This window comes from Taeniopygia guttata, chromosome 5, assembly GCF_048771995.1.
Source record: "Taeniopygia guttata chromosome 5, bTaeGut7.mat, whole genome shotgun sequence".
Taxonomy (NCBI): domain Eukaryota; kingdom Metazoa; phylum Chordata; class Aves; order Passeriformes; family Estrildidae; genus Taeniopygia; species Taeniopygia guttata.
In genome coordinates, this window is record NC_133030.1 from 24,587,808 (window position 1) to 24,614,807 (window position 27,000).

At 42.6% G+C, this 27,000-nt stretch overlaps 1 protein-coding gene across 2 annotated transcripts; it reads left to right on the top strand.

Annotated features, from left to right (window-relative positions):
• The first annotated feature begins 51 nt into the window (after positions 1 to 51).
• On the top strand, positions 52 to 26,425 carry ACCS (1-aminocyclopropane-1-carboxylate synthase homolog (inactive)). Of its 2 annotated transcripts, none has more exons than XM_072929884.1 (15): positions 52 to 228; positions 13,437 to 14,050; positions 15,578 to 15,637; positions 18,211 to 18,281; positions 18,791 to 18,860; positions 19,949 to 20,015; positions 20,460 to 20,557; positions 21,124 to 21,201; positions 22,212 to 22,312; positions 22,978 to 23,067; positions 24,046 to 24,091; positions 24,242 to 24,383; positions 24,959 to 25,101; positions 25,484 to 25,637; positions 25,839 to 26,425. In XM_072929884.1, the coding sequence occupies exons 2-15, from the start codon at positions 13,454 to 13,456 to the stop codon at positions 26,135 to 26,137; spliced, it is 2,016 nt and encodes a 671-aa protein (XP_072785985.1). In that variant the 5' UTR covers positions 52 to 228; positions 13,437 to 13,453; the 3' UTR covers positions 26,138 to 26,425. The 2 variants fall into 2 exon arrangements, with proteins under 2 accessions (XP_072785985.1, XP_012429313.3); XM_012573859.5 differs by lacking the exon at positions 52 to 228 and adding an exon at positions 11,481 to 12,332.
• The last annotated feature ends 575 nt before the right edge of the window (positions 26,426 to 27,000 follow it).

The following is a 27,000-nucleotide window of genomic DNA, read 5'->3' on the forward strand; positions in this document are numbered from 1 at the left end:
AGTGGATCAGCTGTGCCTTTTCCCCAGCATCACTTGTGAGCATCTGGCACATTCTCTACGTGGGACTTGCATGTGGCTTGCAGCCGGGTTTGGAAGTGAGAGAAGAGCAATAATCTTGCTCTTCACCCAGTGGTTGGAGCACAAGAGAGTGCCTGGTGAAACAACACAGCTAAAGTGACTCCTGCTTGGGCACCCGAGGTCTTCCATGCCTTCCTCTCCTGGAGACATGTAAGTGATAGACAACGCTGCCTCTGGGGTACCAAGTGACCACTGCCATTTAGCAAAGTCCCTGTGTCAATGGTCAGGAATGCAGATGAAATGTGGAGTGGTTTAAAACTAGCTGCTATTGTTAAAGTAGATTGGTATTAGCTTAAACAGATGCTGGTACTTTCTGAAAGAGATGTCCTTCTGTTTGCAGACAAAGGAGTTCAAAGTATGCTAATGAGGGGAGCTGGCTTGGAAATTTGTGAGTCTTCCTGAACATAACTATACTCTGATTTCTCTCACTTTGTATATTAGAATTGAGTGAAGTTTAAGGAGTTTAATGGAGATAGAATGAATGAAATCACATCAGACTGAAGCAGCCTGGGTACAGGCTGAACACATTTCAATGTATGCCGCCTTTGCTTTCCAAAATATTTTTTTCTTCTAATTGGAAAAAAGCAAGTTCCTTTGTGGGACAAACAGCCTGCTTGAGTCATGACCTCTGGGCCAACATCAGACTTAATGGTTTTTCTGTTAGGTATTCATAATTCCTAAATAACTGACTCAAAGTGCAACTAAATTGCTTCATAAAGGTTTCTGTAATTTTGGTCACTTCTGAAGGAAAGCAGCTTCACTCAAACAGGAAAAAACAGGAGAGCAGAAAGAAGAAAGCTGGCAATAATGCACACATTTAAAATTGAAAGTTAAGGTGTTATTCCTTCATAATTCCTTCCTATTCAGCTGCAGTGGAGCCAAAACTGCAGAGGAGAAGGGGTGAAGGCACCTGAACTAAATGTGATCAGTAAGATTACTTCAGGGTAGACTCAAGTTAGGGTTCAGCTAAAACAAAATCTCTTTAGGGTGAGGATACTCAAGGAGTGTACAGTCAGATGACAGGGCAGATTGAAAGGCTGAGATTTTGGGAAAATTATGTGAAGACTCTTCTTCATAGGTCTTTGACAGTACAGCAGGTGAGATCCCGTTCCCTTTCTCCCAGCTGTTCTTGATTTACAAAGGGTGAAGGCTGCCACTACAGTCTGGGTTATAGAAACCTGACTCAAATTCAAGCCAAGCAGCTCACATCTTTAATACCGGTGAACTCTATTTCCTTCTGTCTGTCAGCGAGGGTGGTGATGGTCCTGGACATGTTCCAGCAGTCTGGAGGGGAGATTTAGGTGTAACTGGCCCCTGCTCAGTTTTCACTGCACAAGTCCCATGGCGCAAAAGCCGTTCCCTTTTTGAAGTCTTGCCAGATGCATTGAAGGTTTAAATAGAAACTGAAAAAAATTCTTTTATCTCTTGCAGTCACCCAGCAGTTTTAAGCTGTGCAATAGTGGCAAGTTGCATGGGGAAATCTTCCTTTGTTGGCTGAACATGACATGCCCTTTCTGGCTGCACTCAGGGTATGAGTACCCTGACTCAGTTCACTGCCACTGCACTTACCTACTATTTTAAGAAACAGCTTACTAAACCAGAGGAAATTCTTTTGCTCCCACAGTGTATCACATTTGGAAAGTGACCTCAACATGCGAGCAGCAGAGACTCTGTAGGCTTGAGACACACACCTGCAAAGGGTCCTGGGCCTCAGCTTGACAGAGCTTTATTAGCTTTGGAAAGAGGGGTTTCAGGTATTCCCTCAGGCTCTGGGGTGGGGATTTGCTGGGACAGACTTGGGTTAGAAGCTGATCTCTGCAGAAACCCTCTTTGCAATTCTGAAGTTAAAAGCTGAAAACCAGTAAGCATTGGCATTCTTCAAGGCACCAGCCTCTGATTGTTATTGACATCTCAACAAGCGAGTAGATGAAGACCTGTCATTTGTAGACCTAGAAGGACTTTCTTACATGTTTCTACAACCTTTTGTGGAGTTCCCTAGAATTCATAATTGTTTAAAAAGTGCTTAGTAAACATCATAGAGTTAAAATTATTTGAACATAGCACAGTTCAAATTAAGACTGAGTTTTCAAATAAAAGGTTTGCCAGAAACTGCAAAACAATTATTTTCCTTAATGGAATAAAACACCAGTCAACCTCCAAAGAATCAGATTTTAAGAAGTTTCTACCAATAGCTGTGAATTCTGAATGTTCCCTTCCAGCGTAGAAGGTATACACTCGATAATTGATAACCTGCACATATTCTGCTCTTTAAGTACTGCAAGGAAGCCATGTGACTCAAACCAAGGGCGCAAGGACATGGCCTCTGATTGGGAAAACCATCCAAGGAGGGGTGTGATCCTCACACATGCTTTTCTGGGAGCTCCTTGATGCAATATGTTGAATGTACCTGACAAAGTAAATAAACATCAAAGAAAGCATTTCCTCAGCCTTTTTCCAGGGTTATAACTGCAGCTGTACTCAGGATCATAAGGCAAAATCTGTCTGTCAGTCCATTTCCTTTTCCAGTTAAATCTACAGGTAAAAGCAAGCTATTACTATCTTATTCCAGTTGTGTTTTACTTCAAATGTAAGGTATGGAGAATTATTTTTGTTTGCTTTAGACAATGGGTGTAGTTAATTTCTGGGGCATTCTAGCTCTGGATAAATTAAACTGTTGTTATCATGAAGTACTGAACTCTGAGAAGACATCTAGCATCTTTGGTTGGTACTTCTCCGCAAGAAGAACCTTTGGTTAGTATTTCTTTTGACCTGTGACAAGTCACTGAATTGCCTGTCTTTGTAAAGTGGAAACAAGCTGTATGACTCTGTTGTAATGTCGCAGTCAAAAGCACACAAGGAATTTGCCTATTCTGTAGTAGACAAGAAGATTGGGGTGACCATGGACTGTATTTTTAAGAGTACTTATTTCCATCTGTTAACCTTTTTGGACCAGTGTAGTGGGATGCGTGTTGGCCAACTCACCATTGTGTGGCTGGTAGGGAAGAATAGGTTATTTATTGGGGATGGAGAAGCTGCATGTTGAACCAAACCAGAGTCAGGACCAGTGGATGCAAGTAATTTTATGGCAATCTCCTGGATGGGTCTGTACCCCTGTAATGCGCACTAGTGAGAAGAAACAGTGGGGTCTGGCAGAGATAAGGAGGTCAGACTCAACGTGCACACATGCGGTTGTTGTGCTTTGAGGACTGGGTTGGCTCATGACCAGTGTCAGAGGGAATGGGCCTCTAAGAGACTGGAGCTGGCTTTGTGTAGTTCCACTCAACCCTAGGATTGTTCAGGCACTGCTCAGATACACATCTTCATGCACCCTTGATGAACTCCAGCATTAAGGGACCAGGCTGAGAAATATTAGGAAATGTTTCTAAGTTATCACAGGAAAGAGATGAGATTCCTAAATGTAAGATAAGATTGCATGTAGCAATAGATTTGAAAAAAGGAGAAAAGGAAGTGGAACAAATTAGGTAGTAGTCACCACAGTTGCAATTTCTGGAAAAAGTGGGAAGAATGAGCTGTGCATAAGCCTACAGAAGATAACAAAGTTGTAAGTAGCAGGTACACATGCCTGTCAAGCAGAAATCTTATCAGAGCCACTTGCCCTCTGTTCTTTGACAGAGACACCAAACAGGGAAAAAATGAGATGTCCTATATTCTGACTTGGCTAATGTTTTCCATGTTCCTTCACATGATAATCATAAGGCAGCTATGGACTCAGATCCCATGTGAAACTCCAGGAATTTCAGTCACAGCTGCATGGAAAAGCTTATTCATTGAACATTCCTTGGAGGTTTGCATGAAATGGGAGGGAGCAATGGGAAGATTCTTGTCTTTAATGGCTTCATATCAAATGTGATGGTGGTGTCATGCTGATAGGCATGCAAGCACATAGGAGAACAGGGTCAGAATTCAAAGGTGTCTTCAGGTGCTGGAGGACCAAATGAAATAATACTCAATATGGAGAGGTACAAAACAGGAATTAATAATCCACTGCAGAAATACAAGGTAGATGACAGCTTGCAGGACAGCAAGAAGGTTTAAGTGATTTCAAGTGATCACAAAACGAATGTTTCAAGTGTTTTGCTACTGTTAAGAGACCATTCTTATCCTGAGACAAACAGACATGAATACAGTCTCTGAAACAGCCTCCTTTCTCTGCTTTGCACTGGTGGGTTTTTGGATTGAGTGTTATGCCTAACTGTGGATTGCAGGTTTCACAAAAGCTGTAGATTAGTTTGAGGGCATTGAGACAAGGAAAAAAAAATCAGACGTCTAGAGAAGATTTTCTTCACATTTTTTCAATTTGTTCACAAGGCTGTACACTAACCTCAGCTTGTTGTGAAAGAAGAAAAACAATTTTCTGAGTCAGTGCTAGATAGGATAAGAACTCTCCCTTACAACTTACATTGTAGCAGGAGAGATAAGGGTTAACCTTTAGGAAGCCCTTCTCATTCAAAACATAGAAGAGCATTGACTAAGTTGCTTAGGAGAGTTTCGCAGTCTTTTAAGTGAAATTTCAAATACTCTGCATCTTCCAGGAGATGTCATGGTAGTGCTGCCACAGGTAGAGATGTAAATAACAAGAGAACAACAGGGAACCCAGATAGGATAGCTGTGCAAACCCGACAAGCCATTGGACAAAGAAGTTTATTTTCCAGTCTCAAGCTATTGGTAATCTTACTGCGCAACAGACCAGACAGAGTCCCTGCCAGTCAGGGCCAAAGGCAGGAGAAATCACTCAGAGATATTTGTCAGCCTGTGTAGAAACAAAGTTAACAGCAACACCTGCCCCCTTCTGTTGACTGCTTCTGTCTTATCGTAGTCTGCAAGTACTAATGCACGACTGTTGCAACTGTTGGAACAAGAGGATCTTCTCCCCAGCTTCAATTTAAGCGTCTGGGGGCCACTGGTTTTAAAGGGATTTCAAGTTCTGGCACTGGATCCATGTGAGAAATTGGACGTATTTCCAGTCTTAGGAGACTTAACTTCCATCCCAACCAGTTCCACATTGCTTCTCCTGACTAATTTTTTTCATCCATGCACTACTCTGAGGGGAAGATAGACTCTTAACAACATTGGCAAATATCTGCTTACAGCCATCAAAACCTTGTGTTAATCCGATTTCTGTTTATCTCTTCTTTCCAGACAGAAAGCAGTCCAGTGTGGTTATTTTAATTTATATATTAGAATAAAATTTCTGCCAGCCTTACTTAAAAATTTATTTCAGGCAGTTCAAAAGTCTCCCTCTCATTCACTCCCTTGCACAGCTGTACAGTGCTGGTTTCTCCAGTCTGCTCTGAGAAAGTTTGCGTTAAAATCATATTTAAAAACAGGATTTTACTTTTGGTCCACATCAAGTTCATATAATGATAGCATAGCTGGATGAGACACCAAAGAGTTGTGCAGATCAGGCAGTTGACATTACACCGGGTCAATGTTGACCCACGGGGTCTCAGGCTGTTTCCTGAGATGCTGCTAATTACACAAGTACAATTATGTTCCTGGGAGCAATTGCTGACTTTTTAAGAGCAATATTACTGAAGCTCTTGCACAAAATACGGAGAATGAGGGAAGGAGAATAGAAAGGTCTCTATCTCTCATGAACTGACTGCAAAGAAAAGCTTAAAAGAATAAAAAATAATTAAAAGAGTATTTAGTAATAGTTGCGAAGAAAGCATGACAATATGTGAGGGGACCATTCCTTTTTGTGGATTATATTTGGCTCAGGAAAGCAGAAGCTGAGCTGTCTTTGTAGCTCTCTGATCAAGCAAAGCAGTTACAAGTTTTGCGGCTCAGCCTCAGACACAAGGCTACCAGTAAGTGTTACCACCATTTGTTATTCTCAGGCTTGGCAGAGCAGAAAAGAAGGCCAGGGTGAGGACAATGATCTGCTGTCAGTGCAATGAGGCTAGAGTAGAAAAGCTGTGAGGCTCCAGCAGGATTCAGTTGCACTGGCAGAGCCCTGTGAAAACCAAGGACACCTGTAGCAGTGACTGGCCTCAAAAAGCTGCACTGATACCATCACCCCTCCCTAGAAAAGGGAGTGTGAATGAACAGGTCCTTCTGGGGGACATTAGAAGTATCCTGCTTGGCTCTTAGTTATGCTACAGGAAAAAATATCTCAGTTTGAGCTCATGTAGTTAACTCAGGCAAAAGCAGTATAAGATCCTTACTATTATAAATTAAAATACAGAAGAATTCTCACCCATGGTTTTATATAGAAATTGAATTCCAACTGTTTATTGTAGAAGACCAAACATGGAGGTCTCTGTCTATCTTTAGCATCAGATAAGGGCAGTTAGCCTGTTCTTCCTCGAGTCTGGCTTTTCTCTTTTAAGGCAAATACGGCAGATCCTGAATATGCCTTACGTAAAACTAGAGAGAAAAAAAAAAATCATGGCAACTGAAGGGCACAGGGGAGAGAAATGGGTTGACACCTGATTTTGTTTTGTTACTTAAGGAATTTTATCTCTTGTATTTACCTTAGTGATAAGTGAATCTGAGTTTGGAGGCCACAAAAAGGACTGAAGGGTTTTTGGCTCAGTATCTGTGGGTTCTGAAATGACCCATGTTGTCTTCTGGCAGCAGAGAGGGAGAAAACATTTGCAAAGAACTCCCAGAACAGAGTCAGCCTAAGAAGCAGCAATGGCCAAAAAATAAAGAAACCAGACAAAAATGCATGCCTGACTAATATAAACAACATGTTAAGAGGGAAGCAATTTCTAGTGCCCATTTTCTAGCTAGAGCTCTTCTTTATGTCTCCTCCTTTGAACATGGTTTTTCCGTGCAGTCCTCTTTCCCTATCAGTGACTATGAAGAAACTGCAAACAGAGGTCACTTTGTCAGACGCCATACCATGTCCTTCATAGTGAAGCCTCTCAGGGTTTTTTTTCTCTAGGGCAATGCAAAATTTCTGTTGTTTAGAAAAGGACAATTTCAATGAGCCCTGCAAGGGACTTAAATGTACACGTGAATCTGCAAGTGCTGAGATGTCTTTGCTTGCCTTGAGTGCCTGGCAAGCCTTAGTGGTGAACATGAAGCACTGCAAGAGCTTTCTCTGCTTATAGGATGACAAATGTCAGTGTCATATGAAAAGTTAAATTTATGTGCCCTGACTGATATATTTGGTTTGATTTCTTGCCTGTGGCATCAGTCACTGTTACTTCACCCTGAAGAAGAAAAGGCCCTGTCACTCCCTAGTGGTGTGCTTATTAGTTTCACAGAAGTGCAATCTGCTCCTGCCCTGAAATTTGCCACCATTTCATCTGTAACATAAGCACCTATTCAGTCACAACTTACAGAAATCGTATTATGTCATTTAAATCTACATAAGTTTAGATATCTTGAAGAAGAGAATGGTTTATAGCAATCTGGATCCATTTATTCTCTTGAATCCCTCTAACAAATTAATTTAGACACTTAGATTCCCCGTATCTCTGTTTGGTTTTAGTCACAGGGGTAGCCAGTACTTGAAACACCCCCAGCACAACCACCATTTCCTGCTCCAGGGAATACTATTAAATATTTGCATGGGATGAGTAAGCAGACTTGGCTCTTTATCTAAGTAATTTCCACAGAAAGTGTGTAAACCACAACTCCTTGTTTGTGTAGCTGTTACACTGACTTTGAGGGTGGAAAACACTCAGCACTTCCAATAGCTCTCTCTGCCTGCAGTGGGGCAGGTCCCGCGGGTCTGCTCAGAATTTCAATGGAAATGCAATGCACTGTTTAATCGTGTAAAAAACTCACACTTGGGAAAAAAAAAGAAGAATCAGTCCCATAGAGTTTATGAGCTAAACAGTGAAACTCTTCTAGTCTTCTGCAGTTTTCTTTGTCCAGCTCCACTTTTCAAAGTATTTTTGAAGACTGTCCTACTGCCCTCTGTGGGCTTTACTGTGAAGTACCTTAAATAACCCTGTGGGCATGTATTGGGATATGACTCCCTCAGAAACTTTTGCTTCTCTTCTCTCATGCCCATGTGCTGCAGCTGCTTATTAAAGTGATGCCTTAATTTAGCAAAGTCAATTGTACACTCCCCGCCCCTTCATGTGTCTGCCAATGCAATAAGAAGCCAAAGAGAAGGCATCTGTAATGGCTGTTTGGCCTTGCTGGTTCTGAAAGCCAGTGAGATATAATAAACTTGTCTCCAAATAAACACACAGGAATAGAAGAATTAGTAATCAGTTTGGAAGGAAGATCCTGGTATGAGATCCTGCCTTAGTTTTGGTTGAGGTGCTTTGTATCAGTCAGCATTTTGTAGTTTTCAGGGGCTAGCCTGAGGGATTTTGCAGGAAATTGAGTGGATAGTAAATATTACTAATAAACTTTACAACTAGTAAGTCTGTGAAGCAGAAAGGGTGTTTTCCATTTCTTTACAATGGTCAGTTTTTAAAGAATGTAAAAATAAAGGCTGCTTTGGCATCAGCTGTTTAGTGCCTCTTGGTAATCTGGGGAATCAGATGCAGAACAGATAGTGCCTGAGGGTGCTCTTCTGCACCACCAGTGGCCAGAGCAGTAGCTCAGAGTCAGAGGAACTAGCAGAATTAAGAGAGTTTTAAATTGGTTCCATTTGTTTAATAACATGGCAAAATATTATATTTATTTATTTAAACTATCTACCAAACTAGGGAGATGCATGAAGTTTTTTGTCGCAGTGGACGATTTGGACTTTAATTTGTAAACTGCAATTACGGTAATGAATTTTTATTAGAATCTCCTCTTAGGAAATAGACCTCAGTCTGCTCAACTTGTCTGGTTCCAAGGCAGTATGTAAATGGGGATCGGGTAGTTGTGGTTTTGGTCACAGTGCTTCTGGGCTTTACTTAAGTGCTGCCAGCAGCCACTACACATCCTGGGGAGGTAACCTTCCTCTGTTCTAGAGTATTGTAAGAGCCAACCCAGCCCCTTTCCCATGCCATATACTCGTGTTTTACTTGACTGCAGCAGAAACTTCCCTTTACACCCAACCATGGAAAGCCATGTACTGAACTTCTGGAAAACGGGCCTGCTGGGCAACTGGCCCTCCTGTTAAATCTCTTGCTAACACATTCCCAGCCTGTGCCAGGCAGAGGAAGGTAGCTGGGGCTGGAGCACCCTCTGCAGGGACCTTCCTCCCGTCTCCACGCCTGCCTGGAAGGGACAGCCCCAGCCCTCCACGGCTTCTCCACGCTGCCAAGGTAGATGGGGCCGAAAGGTCAGAGAGCTCCTGCTGTGCCCAGCCCTGGCTCAGGGAGTGTCAGCAATGGGAGCGGCCAAACAGCCTCTCAGCCCGGAGGGGGATGCGAAGGGCATTCTTTGGGGGAGGGAAGCAGCGTGGCAGTGGAGATGCTAACTCAAATGATGCTTGGTATGAGCCATCCTCTTTGCAGCATGAATGGTTTTAAGGCAGCATTAATATTATTTAAATCCTGTGTACTTACAAAATAATTTATTATTTTATCAGTGAAAACAACTGAACCATGAAAAATAGTTCAAGATTTATTATATTTTTTCTATATCGTGGAATCTAGGTTCCATTCCTTTTAATGCTTGCATTTTGAAACTGTGGCTTTTCCTGATGCCAGGGTATATGACAAGTTACTTTTGAGAATACTCTGCTGCTGCGTGGCTAAGTTATGGCCCTCATGTATATAACAGGCTCTAGTCAAGCTCTCAGGCTTCTTTGAAAAGCTTTTTTAAGAGACTATTTCATGCTGCCTTTAATCTATTTATATTTATTATTAAACTTCTGTCATCAAGAACTCTATTCATGGTTGCCCTCGTCTTTGTGCACTCCAGTATACAATCTATGTAAAAGTCCTTATGTAATTAAGTATGTACTTGTAGAACATAGAGTGCCATTCCCATGAAAAAGCACATCTTATGGATGTGTGGAAATACAAACTCTAGTTCAGCAGACCACTAAAAAATCCAAACTACTCTCTCTAGTCATAATTTATTAAGAAAGGTAGTGCAATTTTTAGAGCTAAGTGGGAGGTTTTTTGGGGGGTTGTTTTGGTTTGGGTTTTGGGTTTCTTTGGGGTTTTTTTTTGTTTGTTTTTTTTTTTTGCTAAGTCTTTTGCCTCTTTTCTTTTTATTGCCCCCACTCCCAAGGCAGTATTCAAAGTATTTAATGAAATTTAGTAAAGATCAACTTTTCTCTTTCCATTTCACAGACTGAGAAATGGAATCATAGACGCTGCAAGTGATTTATTAAATCCTGAATGAAGGTAATAACAGTTGGAAAAAAAAAAAAAAAACTAGTGCTGCAATGGAGTGGATCTTTTAGTCTAAGAGGAAAATTACAAACTTTGTATGTGCTTCACCACCTGTATGTTGGCCACAGGTGATACAGGAAACTAACACACTATGTATCATTCTGTTTTCCTCATTCATTACTGGTTTACGTTTGCACTTGGTGCCTTAGGGCTCAGTCCTTATCCTGTCAGACTGGGGTCTGGACTGAGATGTCCGCACCGATGTGGCACGGTGCTGCTAGCTCCGTCCTGCAGCGTGGCTTGGGGCCACCTTCATGGCTGATGCGGCAGGATAGCTCTGTGAAATCGAATTCCGCAATTACAGATCCCTGCAGGGAATTCGAGCTGGTGTGGTGTGGAGGAAAAGGAAGAAATCTTGCATTCACTCTCTACAGTCCTTCAGCCCAGTTAGAGATGTGGCAGAGTGTGTACTCGGAAGGATTTGAACCTCGCAGCTCGCTGACGGTGGCGGGTGAACGAAGGAACGGACTGGTGTAATGCCCGGTCGCTCGGGACGGCCGGGCTGGAGGCACAGGTCCTGCGCTGGTGTCCAGGAGCGGCGGGCAGTGTCGCGTCCCCGAGCGCTGCTGTCCCCGAGGGGCAGCGGGGCCAGCCGCTGTCAAGGGCTGCCGCCGCAGCTCTCGCCAGGCCAGGCCGCCTCCGGCAAAAGCGCCGCCAGTGCCCCGGGCCCGGGGCCGCGGTGGGAGCGGGGCCGGCCGCTCCACCGGCGGCATTCGGCGGCACCGCTCCCGAGGTCTCCGCCTGGCCGGGGCCGGAGCCGGGGGCGATGCAGGCGAAGCCGTGCCGGGCCGTGCCTGGCAGCGCCGGGCGGGGCGGGGCGGAGCCGCGGTGCCGAGCGCCGTGAGGGGGGGCGCGGGCACGGCGCGGCCGCGGCTTGGCACGGCCCGGCACGGGGTGATGCGCACGGCACGGTCGGTGCTGCCTCCTCCCGAGCCGGGGCGTGCAAGGGACGGACGGCAGGAGGCAGGGAGGGAGGAAAAGAGGCAGGGTGGGAGGGACCCCACGGCGCCGCTCGGAGCCCGGCCCGGCCCCGGGAGCGCGACTAGCGCCTGGCACGGGATAAAGTTATCCCGGAATAAGGCTGCACGCATGTGCGTCACCCCGGATGTGAACATGCCGGCCCGGCTCCCCGCTAGCTCGCTCCGCCTGGCTCCAACGGATGGGCTGAGCCGTGCCGTGCCGAGCCGTGCCGTGCCGAGCCGTGCCTGAGGCCCCGCAGCCCGGTAGGGGCTGGGGGAGGCCGGGCCGCCCGCGCGCCCTCGAGGGCCGAGGTGCGAAAGCCCCTCCCGGCGGGGCAGGGGCAGGTGCGCAGCCCGGGGCAAGCGGCGGGAGGGGCCCCGGGAGCGATGGATTTTCGTGGGAAGAAGTACGAGCGCGGCAGCAACTGGTCGGACCCCGAGGTGGTGGAGCTGCTGCAGCTCTGGGCCGACGAGTCGGTGCAGATAGAGCTGGAGAGCTGCTTGCGCAACCAGCACGTCTTCAACCGCATCGCCGAGGTGCTGCGGGAGAAGGGCATCCACCGGACGGGAGACCAGTGCCGGGAGAAGATCAAGAAGATGAAGCTGGAGTACCGGCGGATCAAGGACAATAGCAAGGCCCCGCGGGGCGGGCGGACGTGGAAGTTCTACGAGGTGATGGACCGGGTGCTGACCAGCCGGCCGGCCCTGGCCTATGGCTCCCTGAGTGGCAGCATGATGGCTCAGCAGGTGCTGCAGGGCGGCATGGTGGAGAGCTACCACCACCAGTTCACCTCCTCCGCCCTGCCCTTTGGACACTCCCAGCACCCTGAGCTGATGGAAATCAAATGTGAGGAGGTGAATTCTGATGACCACAGCTTGACCCCAGAGCCCCCACAAGCCATGTCTTACCAGCAGGGCTCCCCTGAAGAACAGGAGATGGAGAGAGCCTTCTTGGAGAGGGCCCAAAACGACTCTCCCATCTCCAGAGTGGAGATTCCCATTGAAACCAGTGTTTCACCTTCAGGTAGGGATAGACTTTTACATTCCAGCATAAGGTTTCTGCCCATTTTCCCAGAAAGAGAAGATTATTTCTGGCGCAGAGATAGACACCTGGTTTTCTCAATGACGTTTGGATCCTTGTTTTTCCACATCTCAGAAAGCTTTAAAGTAGAAGGCTGATAATCTGAATTTATGGTGTTTTGACCATTCCCAAAATGCAGGTATCTCACTGCAGGTAAATATAATCTAGAAGTGCTGAGCTAGGCAAAATACTGTGTATGAAATCCAAAGAGCTCCATAAGCTGGGCTAGTTAGTTTTCTGCATATAATGCTGACAGTAAAAAACCCATTTGCATGCTTGTTTGGTATCACTTGAACATAGCCAGAGCTGTCTGCTGTCCTCATGCTGAATTGTATCATGACACCCTCTTCTGCCATGGTTGTACTGTAAACCTGCAGATAAACTGTACTGGCATTGTTTTAAAATATGTTCCAGATCTAATATTTTAGCCCACTCAACAGTGAAGAATACTTGGGAATAATCATTGCCTGACTTTCTAAGCTATTCCATGGGTCTTGCAAAGAAGATGTTTTTGAAAGTCACTGGCAGAAACAGTGCATTTGTATACAGGAGATGAGTGAGATTCCTGCACTGAAAATGCAGTTGGCATTGCTTAGCTACCAGGAAGAGTACAGTCTGGGAATCCTGGGGATTCCAAACCAGTCTAGGACAGGCTGATAGAAGACCATGAATTGTTGAAGAAGAAGAGATGATAACAAATGGGAGGTTAATGTCTGAAGTCAGGAAGAAATGGTATCTCCTCTTGGCTGTGGTGCTTGCATAGTGAGCCTAGTGGAGGGAACTGATGATCATTTCAGGTTAATACAGAGACCATATAAGGGGCTGGGGCTGGCAGCATCATGGTATGCCCAATGTGTGATGTCAAAAACAAACTTTAAAAAATGTTTGAGAACCTCAGGATGTACCTGACAGCTTTTACTTTGTTTTTTCTATAAGCTCTATGGTAGATAAAAGGGTGTTCTTATGAAAGGCAGGAGAAGGAAGCAAGGCATGCCCAAGCCACTTTGCTTGCTGCACTTTTTCTTCTTTGCTTTTGTGTATTCACAGGTTTCAGTGAGCCAAACATGGCAAACTCGTCACGGATCCAGAACGTTGTTCCCCGGCCTGGCTTCTCAGCCTTGCATCGGCTGAGAAAAAGGCGGAAAGGCCAGCGCATGAGGGACCCACTGGATGATCTCCTGCTGAAGACTCTGACATCTCAGCGGGCCATGGAGGAGCGCTTTTTGCAGATGGAGGAACGCCGATTTCAGCGAGATTTGGACGCGGAGGAGCGTCGGATGCAACTGGAGCAGCGCCGGTTTGAACTGGAGCGGGAACACGAGTTTCGCATGTTCAATGTCTTTGCTCAAATGCTCAGCATCCTAAAGCAGAGCCATAGTGGCTCCTCCTCCCCTGTTGCCATGCCTCAGGGTTTGGACTTCAGCCAGGCGCTGTCCGAAATTGAGGGAATGGGAGGAAGAGGGAGCAACGTGCAAGAGATGAGGGTTCGGCCGCTTGCCAAGAGGAGGGTTGACATGCACAGTTTCTGTAACCCCAGTGGCTTCCAGAGAAGCCCCTACCTCTCTGCTCGTGGCAACTTTGCCAACGTTTTTCAGGGCTCCACTGAGGAAGGGTACAAAGCTTATCATGCTGACAAGTATGATGAAGACAAGAACCCCAATGTGAGTAATAACCTCAAAGTGTTTTCCTGGCTTCCTTGTTAGGAAAAATAGTTTCTTAGAGGTTTGCTGGCAGATGTCCTAAAAGTGTGGGGTTTTTTTTTATCTCACTAATACAAGGTGATTCAAACTGCTTGTTTGAGGAAAAGAAATTAAAAGAAAGAAAGAATAGAAAAGAAATTAAATTAGCTTAGTGGATCGCCTAGATACCAAAGATGAATGCTATGTTCAGCTCAGGTTTTCACACTCTGATTTTTTAATCAGGGTAGTAATAGCAGTAGTAGACCTTGAAAGATGTAAGAAATCTGGAGGGACAGAGCTCATTTTCCTCCTTCCACCTCATGACCTCTCTTTCCCACTGAGGACCATCTCTGATTATCTGATTATATCTGATTATTGCAGGTGATAGGTGCAGGAAGTAGAGCTACTAAGTAGTAGCCCTTTTTTTTAATTACAGTTAATAACACTCAGCACTTTTTCTGCCTGTTTACACTCAGCTGCTCAGTTTTTTAAGTAGCTCGTCATAGCCCTCTTGTGGCACAAGGGCTGTGTTTATAGTTCATGGCAAATTATTACTGAGTAACAAGTATAGTAAATATAAATAATTTATATGTGGATTACTTTTAATTAAATCCTTCATTCACATACTGAACTAACTACTTGAAACTTTAAAAATATTTTATTATTAGCCCTGACTTTAGTTGCCCTGTGTTGTGGGGGTGAAAACTAGATTGTCAAACTAGAAACACACAGGGGAAGTTTTTGCTACAAGGTGTATTATGAGGTACAGGCTTCTGCTTCTACAAATTGTTGACTGTGTAGGAGGTAGGTTTTTTAAACAAATACCTAAAATTAGACTTGTACTTATTAACATCAGAAGTGTATAGTTGTTTCAATTTTCTTTCACATTTAAAAATTGTATTTACCCAAACTGTTCCAATAATGAGAATATACTAGTAGATTTGAACTCTTCAGGATCTAATGCCATACTATATATGGCCAAATCATAAACCTGGAAATGTAGGGTCATCTCTCCAGAGGGGAAAATTCAGTATTTTAACTACTTATCATGACTACATGTTTATATGGTTTTTGAGCAAATAAGTACAGTGGAAATAGTAATTAATTGTAAACAAATGCTTTTAAGATAACATATCCAAAACCTTATTTAAAACTGCTGTTGAAGGGTAAACCTTGTTTTTTTCAGAGTTGTTTTAGGGTTTCTTTTTTTAGTTACATATCATAGTGAGTAAATTCAAGATTAAGTTAAACATGTTCTGTAAAGTATAAACTATCAGTACATGTTCATTTACAGTTTATTATTATTGACTAAGAAGCCAAGTGCTTGGGATATATATGGAAATGTACACACATAGATGCATGTCTTGAGTTATATATGGTGAAGTTTATGTGAACTGTGTTTTGATTTTTCCTTGGTAAGCTTTTTGGAGGGAATTTAGTGAAGTGATAGCTAAGGTGATGTACTCACATGTTTTATGTGTCTATAAACAATACTGTTTCTTTTTCTAGGGTATAATAAACTTTGGCACAAGTGAGAACAAGCTCTGCTTTGACCTGATGTCCAAGCGGGTAAGTTCTATTCCACAATAAAACACTGAATTTACTGTGCAGTCCCTCTTCAAAGCTTGCACTTTCCTAGAGTTACTGCTCTTACTCAGGTTTCTCTGGTGAAGTTTTTCATTGTGGGTTTTAAATTTGTTGGAAGTCACTTTTGAATACATCTACTTGTACATTTATTTATTTTATTTTTCCAGGAGGATAGGAACATAGGTGTTTTTCTCTTCCTCTTCATGATGGGTTTTCCTCTGGGGATGTACTTATTTCAGAAAACTAGATGAAAATAATATTAATTTTATTTTCCCCTGCTTACAGTAGATGATATAATACAGATGTTTTGAAATTAGTTTTGAACTCTGTTTTATTTTGAGTATTTTTACACTTGTCCATTATAAAGTCATACAACTTGAACACCTGGTTCTGAACTCACCTGAAATGTGCAAGTGTGGCAGCAGTGAAATCTCTCAGAATCAGAGTGGATCAGCTGCTACCTGCTGGCTTTGTACCAGGCAGAGGAGTGGAACACATATCAGAGCTGAAAAAGTAGAAAAAGTCAAAAGGAAACAAGAGAACTATGCTGTAGAGGAATGCTTCTAGATTTCCATTAAAATCACTGCCCGGGTGGCAGGCAGCCTTTGAGGTGGGCAGGTAGCACTTTTTCCTACCTGTGGTTGTGTGCAGGGAGGGAAAGTAACTCAGGGTTGGACAGTCAGTCTCTGTAATTTGAAGTTTATGGTTGCTCCTGTTCACCACTTCGCACCCTCAAAATGTTCCCTGGTTTATTTCTGCCTGCTACTCCACTGGCTCGGGGGATGCTACCCCACCACTCCACCTTCCAGCTAAAAGAACAGGTAAGGCAGAGATGCTGACTGCACGGAAAGGTGTCTTCTAGGCTGTGTAGGTGATGCCTTCCTTCCTTCACTGTCCTTTCCCCTTTAAACTAACATCACTGCAGTAACTGGTTCAGAGGGAGAGAGTAGTCAGCTGCATCTTAATTAGCCCATCTATGAAAGTGAGTCAGGTATAGTGTTCATGCTTGTGGCAACAAGCAGAACAAAGATGTAGTTGCCAGCTTCTCAGTTCTTACAGTCTTGAGTAACAGTATGGATTCGCTGTGGCTGATGCAGCATCAGCTGGGATTGTAGGCAAATATTTTTTTGCTATTTGGGATTAAAAATACTTACTGCTGCCACTGAATAATGTATCCAGTTTCTGTTTTCAACTTCTGACCCTTAAATTAGAGAACACTTAACACATTACTTCTAGGGGTCCTCCTCTTATTAATTCATAGTCATTTTTGGCCAAGTCTGCTGGTATGTTTGGTGTTTCATTCTCTAGAATAGTTTAGGAGCGAGATGTAAGGAGGCACAGTTCTTGGAGCTCCATAGACTCCAAGAACTTCTGCAGCTGAATGAGGGAACTTTTATCCTATACTATCAGGTTGTAATTCTGCATGGGATAAGGACATTGTCTTCAAACTCCAGAGCTTGGCACCAGTTATTGAAACACCTATAGAAAATGTTATGGTTTTGTTATCATGTGTGAAACTTTCACACTGCATGTGGAATTTCCTCCTCCTTTGCACTGTTACCTACTTATGTCACCCCCACCTTTACTCTTTTTAGTATTAACTCATAGATTTGGTTGCCATTAAATATTTGGAAGGGGCATTGTATATTACACTTGTTTATTGCCTTTTTGTTTATCTAAAATGTTCTCTCAGCCTGTATCAATGCTGTGCTTTCCCTTGCAACTTCACAGAACTGGATTATGTGAAACCCTGATACTTACAACCTTGAAAATATTTAGGTAAAAGCAGCGTGCACCCTTTATCTAATTATAAATATTAAAAAGTACCTCCGCAGTTCAGGTCAATCTGTCTTTGAGATCAGAGTGAACTTCCTATAAGGAACAAAGTGCCTGCCCTGGAGAATAATTATTAGGAAGATAATTTCAATTTTCTCATGTTTTTGAAAGCTCTTGTTACACTTCAACATTTACTAAACTGGTCAGAAAAATAAATCTGAAGAAGCTGCCATAGCTTTGAACTGAGACATAAATGAAAGCTGTAATTAATTTAAAAAATGTATAGATTGAAAGTTAATGAAGGAAAATGCATATCTGACTCTGATTCAAATTCCTATCTCTTTCTGACAGTCTGGACCTGAGCTTTCACAACTAAGACTTATTTTTCCAGCCAAAAGCTGTTGTCCTCAGAGCTTGGGCAAAACACTCTTGGGTTTGCTTCATTTGCTGAGAAAGTCTTTTGCAGACACCTTGGTCACGGGCATCGTGTGTTGCCTGTTCCAGATCCTTTTTGTAGATTTCTGTGCAGTGAAGTTTTGGCTGAAATAACTTAGCAGAAACCCATAGTTCATACAACCTGAAGGTATTACAGATAAATTTGCTGGTCCTGGCTTCTCCAAGCTGCATTAATTGTGATGGTCAGTAGCTTTCCCAATCCATTTTTACAACTGTTGAAGTTGCACAAGTGTCTGTGCAGGTGCCTGTGCAAAGATCCTGTCTATCTCAATATTTCCCTTATCAGTAATTGGGCTTTTAATGATTCTTCTCATTTTTCCCAGCTGACACAGGCTGATATGAATCTGATGGACCCTTCACTGCTTCAGTACCCTGACTGGAAAGGACATCTGTTGTAAGTCTTTTCTGTAACACTACTCTTTTTGACTGCTTGTTTAATAAACAGAATGGATGATTACAAACCTCTTCTGCTACATTCTCTAGTTAAAACGTTTCTAGGTCACTTAAATCATCTTTTTCTTTGCAAAACTTTACATTAGCTGTCCTATCAGCTCGTCCAGTTAAAAATCTTTTTATGTGAGAGAAGATGCAAATTTTCTAAAGCAGAGTTTTAAAAGCAGTTGTATACATTAACAAGTTGGGTAACTCCAAACAATTCCTTGAAACATAGTGAACACTTGGAGTTGTTAATTCTTCTTTTCTGTGCCAGATTAAATCTCATCAGAAATGCATGCACCATTTATAGACATCCACAGCACCTTTGCTGGGTGTAAAAATCATGTATGTTCCATGGGCCAGAGCTATCCTGTTTTCTAGCTATTTTCACCAGACTGTACTGTCCCTGACTTGACTTTCTTAAGATGTGAACATTTGAATCAGTATTTGCTTTCGTGTATTTTTCAGTTTACGGGAAGAAGTGGCTCGATTTTTGACCTATTACTGCAAGGCCCCTGCACCTCTCAAAGCAGAGAATGTAGGTAACCCAGTGTTCATTGGTGTCTGTTCTAATATATTGCCATTTGTTGGGAAAAAGTTTCAAATTCTGTTTTTTTAAACAAAAGATTTGGTAAGAATGCAAGCTGTTATCATGTAAATGAGATTGATTCTTCATTTGATGCACACTTCTGCCAGAACATTTCAGGCCTACTGCATATTTACCTCATGTTTCACTTCTGTGTGCCAGCTCCTCCTGCCAGTACTCTCAGTGGGGCTTTACATTTTGATCTCCATATTTAGCTCAGGGACCTACTATGGCTGTATCACTCAGCCTTGACAAAGAGTGCCCACTGTTTGAGTTCCATGTCATCTTACTCATCTGTTATACCTCAAGACAGAGATTTGTAGTTGAACCAAGAGTTAGTTTTAGCCTGTAAAATTTGTGGCAGTGTTGCTAGAAGACATCAGGACCTGAGTTTCAGCAGGACTTGCTGACTTGTGAGAGATACAGCCTGGATGCAGGGGCCTGTGGAGGTCAGGAGCTCCTGTCTCTGCTGAGGGGAGCAGGAGCTGGTACAGCCATTGCTTTTCTGACTGCAGTAATTCAACAGAACCCCACACTTCATATGAGCTGAGGTTACAACTGATCAGTTTGCTGATCACTGCCTCTTCAAGGCACCAGATTGTTCCTGATACTGGGAATGAAACTCATGGCATCTGTGAGCATTTGTCCTGTAGAAGCAGGAGTCAAACCTGCTTCTGTACAAGGCAGTAGTTTCCACTTTTGCACAAATTTCGCAGGTCAGAACTGCTGTTACCATGAAGAAAAGAGAACACATATTAACTGTTGAAAAGTATTTTGATTTACTAGCATCTCAGAACTGCTCCCCAACTTTTTCCCCACTTTAAGCCTATTATTTTTCTAAATTGCTTATTAAAATGAAAAATGGCACTAGAATAAAGTGTCTGTGAAAGAACAGGATTAAAGTTATTCTGGTAGAAGTGGGATTTTAGCAGGAAAATTCTAATGGAGAATAAGGGAGAAAATTTATTTCAGTGATATACCCTGATAGTGCTGACTTTCTATGTATGGATTTATCACTAGCATTTCTCTTTCTTCTCTAGGTGATTGTTTTAAATGGTTGTGGCTCTTTATTTTCTGCATTAGCTACAGTCCTTTGTGATCCAGGGGGTAAGTAGATGGTTGGAACGTTGTTTTGTTTCGTTTTGTTTTTCTGCTGTGAAATAATGTTACTTTGTTTAAATACTGATAGACAGAAGTGAAGTAGTGGAATTGGCATTGGCCTACTGCAAAGTTCTTTTTTCCTGCAAAGTTGTGATGTGAAATTCTTCATTTCCGTGGTCTGCAGATGTCATGCACTCACACTTGGTGCCTGCCCTGTTTGATTTCACTGTTTTTGTTAGTTTGCCAGACTAGACATGGGCTCTACTCATGGTTACCTGGGCACTTGCAGAAGATTAAAGAATTAATGTAAAAATAAAGTGAAGAAAGAGGCAGTAGAATTGCAGTGTTTTCAAGGGACACATCTGTAAAAATGCTTTCATATTTAGCTAAAGCACATTAGGAGAGAAGACTGTGACCTGTTGATAACTAATTTTGTTTTCTTGGTTCCAGAAGCTATTCTGATTGCTACTCCCTTTTATGGTGGTATTACCCAGAGTGTCTTCCTCTATGGTAATGTCAAGCTGGTGTATGTCTATTTAGACAGTAAGGTAAGATCTGAGAAAAGGGAATAACAACCTCTGTAGTTAAACTGGAAAGCTGACTTTTGGGAACCTCTGCAAGCAGTTCTCAGAACAAGGGTACACTCCAGCCAGCAGACATTTACACAGTTTATTTCTGGGAAAATGGGCACATGGTTTACAAGAAAGTCACTTGAGACCATTAATGTGAATTCCAGTTTTGTCCTTTTCTTGTGTCTTACTCCCAGTAAAAGTCCTTGAAAGGAAAAAAATTACCATTTTGAACCTTGGAGAGAAATGTTATGTTGTGTGCTACTGAAGGTGGTCCCAGGGTGGAAGAGCAGATGGAGATGTTGTATTGCTTTAATTATTCAAGGATAGCAAGAAAATTCTAGTTTTGGCCAGCCTATGATGGACTTTGATTTTACTTATTGATTTATTTATTCTCTCTGTAGTATAAAAGGATAAGAAGATGGTTGCTAGGTCATTATTGTTGGGGGTTTATTTTTTTTTTTTCAGGGAACATTTCTCAGTGAATTGGCTCAAGGCAGTCTCTATTGAAACAACTCTGCCTTTTTAATCTTTATGTTTTTCAGATTACTGGAACAAGTACTCGGCCTTTTCAGCTTACAGTGGAAAAACTGGAAAAAGCCTTGCAGGATGCCCGGGCAGAGGTGAGTTTAGCTGAGCTTCACATTACCAGCTAAGTTTACAATATATTGGAGATGTCACATCCCAGAAGTGGCCTAAATATCAAAGCTTTTTCAAAACCTAGCACTTTCTGGTTGTCCTTGTAGACCATATGAGATGACGGCGTGCAAGCTCGGGGCACTACTAGGGGGAATCTGTCAGTGTTGTGTCTGTCCAGTTTTGGTCACAGCACAAAAGGATAAACAAGACAATTCATGAAGCACTGGAATCCATTCATATCACCAAAAAAATGTACTTGGGCGTGCACTAAAATCTGGGACTACCCAGGATTTCTCCCTCAGAAAGACCAGCTGAGTTACCTGAAAACTGACTGCTCTACACAGTGGGGCAGATGAATACACTAAGAATGCTGAGAATTTTCGCAGGAGGGAACTCTAGAGGATAAAATGCAAGTGAATATCACTTTTCTGAAGAGTTAGTCTGTAAGTTTGGCATTGTCCTAAATCCCATATATGTTTAGCTGCTTCTTTGAATTGCTACCAGCTCTGACATCTCCAGCCAAGTAGTGTACTCTGAATGAGTACACTTTGCATCCACCCAACTCAAATTCTTGTCTTACTTGCCACTTTCACGGGCAGTTTTCAGTAATTTATTATTTCCCAATTACTAATGCAGCTCAGAAAAAGTACTTCCATACTGAGAGCATGTGAGACCATCTTTCTCATTAATTGGTTGACCAGATGGCAACCAATTACTTGGTGGTGGCAATTCCCTCTTTTCAAATTCATAGATTAATTCTATAATATTTTGCTTGTTTCACTTTGGAAATTATTTAATTGTAAAAAAAAAAAAAAATCTTAATTGGTGGCTAAAAGTCTTCTCATGCAAATCTAACCTTTGAGGTGAAAAGTCATGGTGGAAGCTTCAGGGGAATCCTGTGTCACACTCAAGTGAGGGGCTGCTCAAGTAGAGGAATTGAGAATTTCTCCCATGATAGGCACTCTCTTAATACTGTGGTATTTGTATTCTGCAGGGTGTCACTGTAAGGGCCTTAATTCTTCTGAATCCCCAAAATCCCCTTGGGGACATCTACTCCTTGTCAGAGCTACGGGATTACCTGGAATTTGCTAAAAGGTATGTCACTTTGGAAGGCTGAGATATCCTGAGTCAGATACAGCTTCCAGAATCTGGTGGACTACTTGCTGTCCCTGAATTGATCTGTGAATGTATTTTAAGTCAGGCAAATAGTCTATTCTTCACACACATTGGTGGACTTAAGAAAGGAGAGGGGAGTGCTGGGATCATGGACCCTGCAGTCATTTGGGGTGGCAAAGCAACTTGCATCAAGGAATGCAAGTTTTATTTTTCAGTAATCCGAGGAAATACTATGGCTTCCCTGGTAGGAAGCTGAGTTCTTTTCCTCTCAGTTTCTCTGTATCTGTAAAGACAAAGAAGTATATGAATGTGGGTTCCCAGTTTCATCGTGGATCACAATACTCTTTGAGATTCAGATTCTATGAGATGCTGAGTGGATGGGTAGTACATATAGGAATTAATTCTCACATTGGCAATGATAGGATCTTTGTCTTGTTACATGGTTAGTGGGTGACAGTTAAGTGGATAGCCGTCAAATCATTTCAATGTATACAAAATAGGTCTAAATTCAGAAAAGTTGCTTTATTTCTGCAAAATATGACATCCCCTCTTCTTTGTATAAAGCAAGTATTTGGAGGCCTGAGTTTATCTCTGTTAAACCAGCAGCAGCCTTCTTTTGTAATCTCAATTTTGTCCTTTTGCAGGCATGAATTGCATGTGATAGTAGATGAGATCTACATGCTGTCAGTTTTTGATGAATCAGCCACGTTTCACAGTGTCCTAGGCATGGACAGGTAAAAGCAGCTCCTACTTCCCTGGCCATCTTCCAGTGACAGTTCAACATGATGCCTTGCTGAGAACTTGTGACTGGAAGTTAAGTCATGAGCTAGTAAATTCTGAATCCACCTTGCATTGATTTATGCCCTTTTTTTTATTTTTAATCATTTCTGAATGGTAAATGCATTTTGTTAGCATTTAATCTAGCAACTAAAAAATGGTAGCTAGCTTTTTATTGTGGTATACTTCTCAATGTGTGCATCAGTATTTGGTTATAACAGTCCCCAAAACTGAAAACAGATTTTTCATTTGTTGAAGGTGATGATTTTCTTCCTACCTAAACATCTTTTTCCCATGTTTCTGTTGATGTTTGTAAATACTTTCTATTGGTGTTTCCTTCCTAATTTTCCACAGAGTAGTCCCAGATCACAGTAGTATTACAGACTGGATAATGGCTTTTATTAGGTATTGTTTTAATGAGATGAAAAGCTTTTTAAATATTTTTAAAAATATGGTGTGTTGTTGAGTTGTTGGTTTTTTTTTTTATTTTTAATTTCCAGTCTTCACCAGTGGTGCTAGCTATCTTTTTGTGCTCAATTGCAAGGAAATAAAATATACTCAGTCAAGTGTTAGCTCAGTCTTGCTGGGCTTAGATGTAAAAGAACATCGCTTTTGATTCTTGGCAAAATACATTGGCAGAAGCTTGATTTCTAGCATTAAATGTACAAGCTTCAGGAAACGTGCATGTAAAATGTAGCAGTTGTAAGCACCTGTGTCTTTGAAATATTTAAAAAATCAGTCTAAAGCTACTTCTAATGGGTTCCTAGCTTCTAAAGTTCGGTTGCGTTTGAATTTTCCCTGCTTGACTGCTGTTCAGTGGTGCACTGTCTGTCATTGTGTAATGCTGCCTCTCTATTTCTGCAATGCTACACTGGTGATCCAAAAGCTTCAGCACCTATGACACTAACTGCTCATCTGCATCCTTCTACATACAGATTGCCTGATCCACAGCGGACTCACGTGATGTGGGGCATAACCAAGGTGAGTGCTGGTTGTTATCGTGCTGTTCCTTTGTGGCTGGCAAGTTTTGGTCTGGGCTCCTCAGGTTCCTCATGCTGGAAAGATCAAGTTAATAGTAATAGGATCCCAGTTGTTCAGTATAATAAAGTAGTCTCTCTGTGTCTTCTGCAGGATTTTGCTGTTTCTGGGATTCGTTTTGGTACATTATATACAGAGAACCAAGATGTTGCTAATGCAGTGGCTTCTTTGTGTTATTTCCATGGGGTTTGTGGACCTATCCAGCACAAGGTTGCACAGCTGCTTAGAGACAGAGGTGAGTCAGTAGCTCCATGAACAATCTTCTGCCATTCTGTGTGTCTTAGTACCTAGAACATCTCTCCTCCCCTTACGTTCCCTAATGGTCTCCTCTTTGTACACCTTAATTGACAGTCTCCCATGAAAGAAGCTGCCCATGCAACACAAAGCTGACAGCTCTGCAGAAAAGAACCATTTCTGCAGAGCTCCTGATCAGCTGAGTTAGAGGAGGAGCTTGGAAGAAGCATGGTAGCTATTTATACAGAAATTGCCAGTATTATCTAGAACCAGATAAGCAGAAACAAAGAATACAGGCTTGTAGGACAAGGGAAATAGAAATGGGCTTCAAACTCTACCCAGATTGGAATGCTAACAGTCCACAATGACTGAGAACTATAAATGTAAGGAAACTTCCCAGGAAGGTCAAGGAGATACTCTTTGCACAGACATAAAACTGTGCAGTTTCATGTTATTTGAGGAAATAGAAAACGAAAGAAGGAGGTGAAGTGTGAAGCAGGGTGTCTTGGAAGCTTGAATAGATCTGAGCACTTCCTCAGTTTGTGATTCTTTTCTTTATCTTCTTCTTCTGGTCAGATTGGATCAACCAGGTGTACCTGAGAGCCAATCATGCCCGCCTAAAAGCTGCCCATACATATGTGACAGATGAGCTGAAGACACTTGGGGTTCCTTTTCTCAACCGCAATGCAGGCTTCTTTGTCTGGATTGATTTCCGAAAGGTTGGTAGTTTTAGGAAGTGAGGCTTTTCCTGGGGTGAGGGCAGGCATGTAGTGCAACTGCATCTAGAGGAAAGGTTAATATTGTGACAAGCATTTTGTTTCAACAAATCTGTCGTCTGATGAGGAGAGGGAAGGACTGCCAGATGTTTCAGTCTGTTCTTTTCCTTTCATCAATCTGTGAACTTCCCTCCTTGCAGGAATTTTACTACTCTCAAGCCACTTCCCTCCCCATTTCTTCCTTTGTATCACAACTCCTGTACTTCAGAGGTAAAAGGTGTCTCCCTTGGCCTATGCAGACTTTATGGGAATCACAAATTCATGAGGATCTCAGTGATGTAGTCTATATGGTACTAACCTCTGGCCCTTCTGATGACTTTCCTAGTACCTTAAGACAGGCACATTTGAGGAGGAGTTGCTGCTCTGGAAGCGTTTTCTGGATAATAAAGTCCTCCTGTCCTGTGGAAAAGCCTTTGAGTGCAGTGAACCTGGATGGTTCCGCATCATCTTTGCTGACAAGGCCCATCGGCTGCAGTTAGGTGAGTAATGTTCTTTTTCCTCCTGCCTCAATTCTGCAGCACTATTCCCTTCTCTTCTTAATCCTAAAATTAGACTTTATTATCCTCTCATCCTGTCTGGTTTTTTATCCCTTTCTCCATTATCCTTTTCTGGATTGGATGGATTTGGAAACACTTGTGGCTTAGACTAATCCAGTAGTGTTTCTCCTTATACCACTGCAGGTATGCAACGGATACGCAAGGTTTTGGAAGAGCGTGAGCAGGAGATACTGGCTGAGGAGAAGGAGCAGCCTTGTCAGTCAGACCAGGATGGCAAAGCAGATAGCACAGATGAAGTAATTTTTGTATCCCGCCACCAGGACAATACCTGTGCCAGTAGCTCCAGCCTTGGTGACCTCATTGGCCTCCTGCAGCAACAGATGCGTTCATCTGACTGGCTACAGAAAAACACGGCTGAGCAATTTGCCCAGGAAAAGCCAGAGATCTATGATGTGTTCAGCAAACTGGTGGGGAAGCAATAGGGGTCAGTGTGCCTTCAGGGGCATTCCTGAGCAGTGACTGACCCTGGGCCCCTAACAACTCAGTAGTGACTTCCAGCAAATAATATATTTTCTGTATAGCAAGAAAATTACTTTGTAGGCCCCCTCCTCTGCCCCTGTTTGAGATCTCTGATTTGTACTATATAGGTGTGTTTCCTTGGACTGGGGTCAGGGTAGGGGAGGGGGGGTGTCTTGTTTGCGTGCTGCTCTCTGTTCTGCGGCATCATTGTATTTTATATTTAATTTCTAATGAATATGCTCTTAACTCTCTTATAATGTCCTGTGGTGTAATTTTTTATTCTTATTCACACTTTCCAAAAAAGGGACTCTAGATTATTAAGTTATATGAAGTTTCCCTTTTCTTAAAGGATGATCAGATATAACTATTTGGGGACCAACTGTCTCAAAAAGGTGTTTTTGAGTGATAGAATCTAGTGTCAGCCCTAACTTAGCCCTAGTTAAGGGTAAATAAATATGTGCATAAATTTATCTTCATGACCGAGGCTCTTAGGACCATAGTCATCTAGACTGAGTTCTAGAAATAATTTTGTTTTGAGTTGGTTTCCAATCTGACCTCACATCAGACAATATCCACTGCCTTTGGCTGGTGAAATGCCTGGTTTGTTTCTATTCTTCTTTTTTATATTCATATAAATAAACTGCATCCATTGCCCTCTTGGCTGAATGTCCAGAAAAGAGCTACAAATGGAGAGGCAATAGAAAGTAGATGTTCTTTCTGAATTTTCTATTCTAGGAAGTCCATCCCTTGTGGTTAACAACAACGTATATTGGCAAAAGAGTGCAGAAAATGCTTCTCCCACCATGGTATGTGTGCCTGCAGGCAC

Coding starts and splice junctions, on each gene's coding strand:
- ACCS (XM_012573859.5), top strand. CDS start 11,696: ATGGATTTTCGTGGGAAGAAGTACGAGCGCGGCAGCAACTGGTCGGAC. Junction 18,861..19,948: donor CACCTCTCAAAGCAGAGAAT/GTAGGTAACCCA, acceptor TTTCTTCTCTAG/GTGATTGTTTTAAATGGTTG. Junction 20,558..21,123: donor ATGTCTATTTAGACAGTAAG/GTAAGATCTGAG, acceptor TATGTTTTTCAG/ATTACTGGAACAAGTACTCG.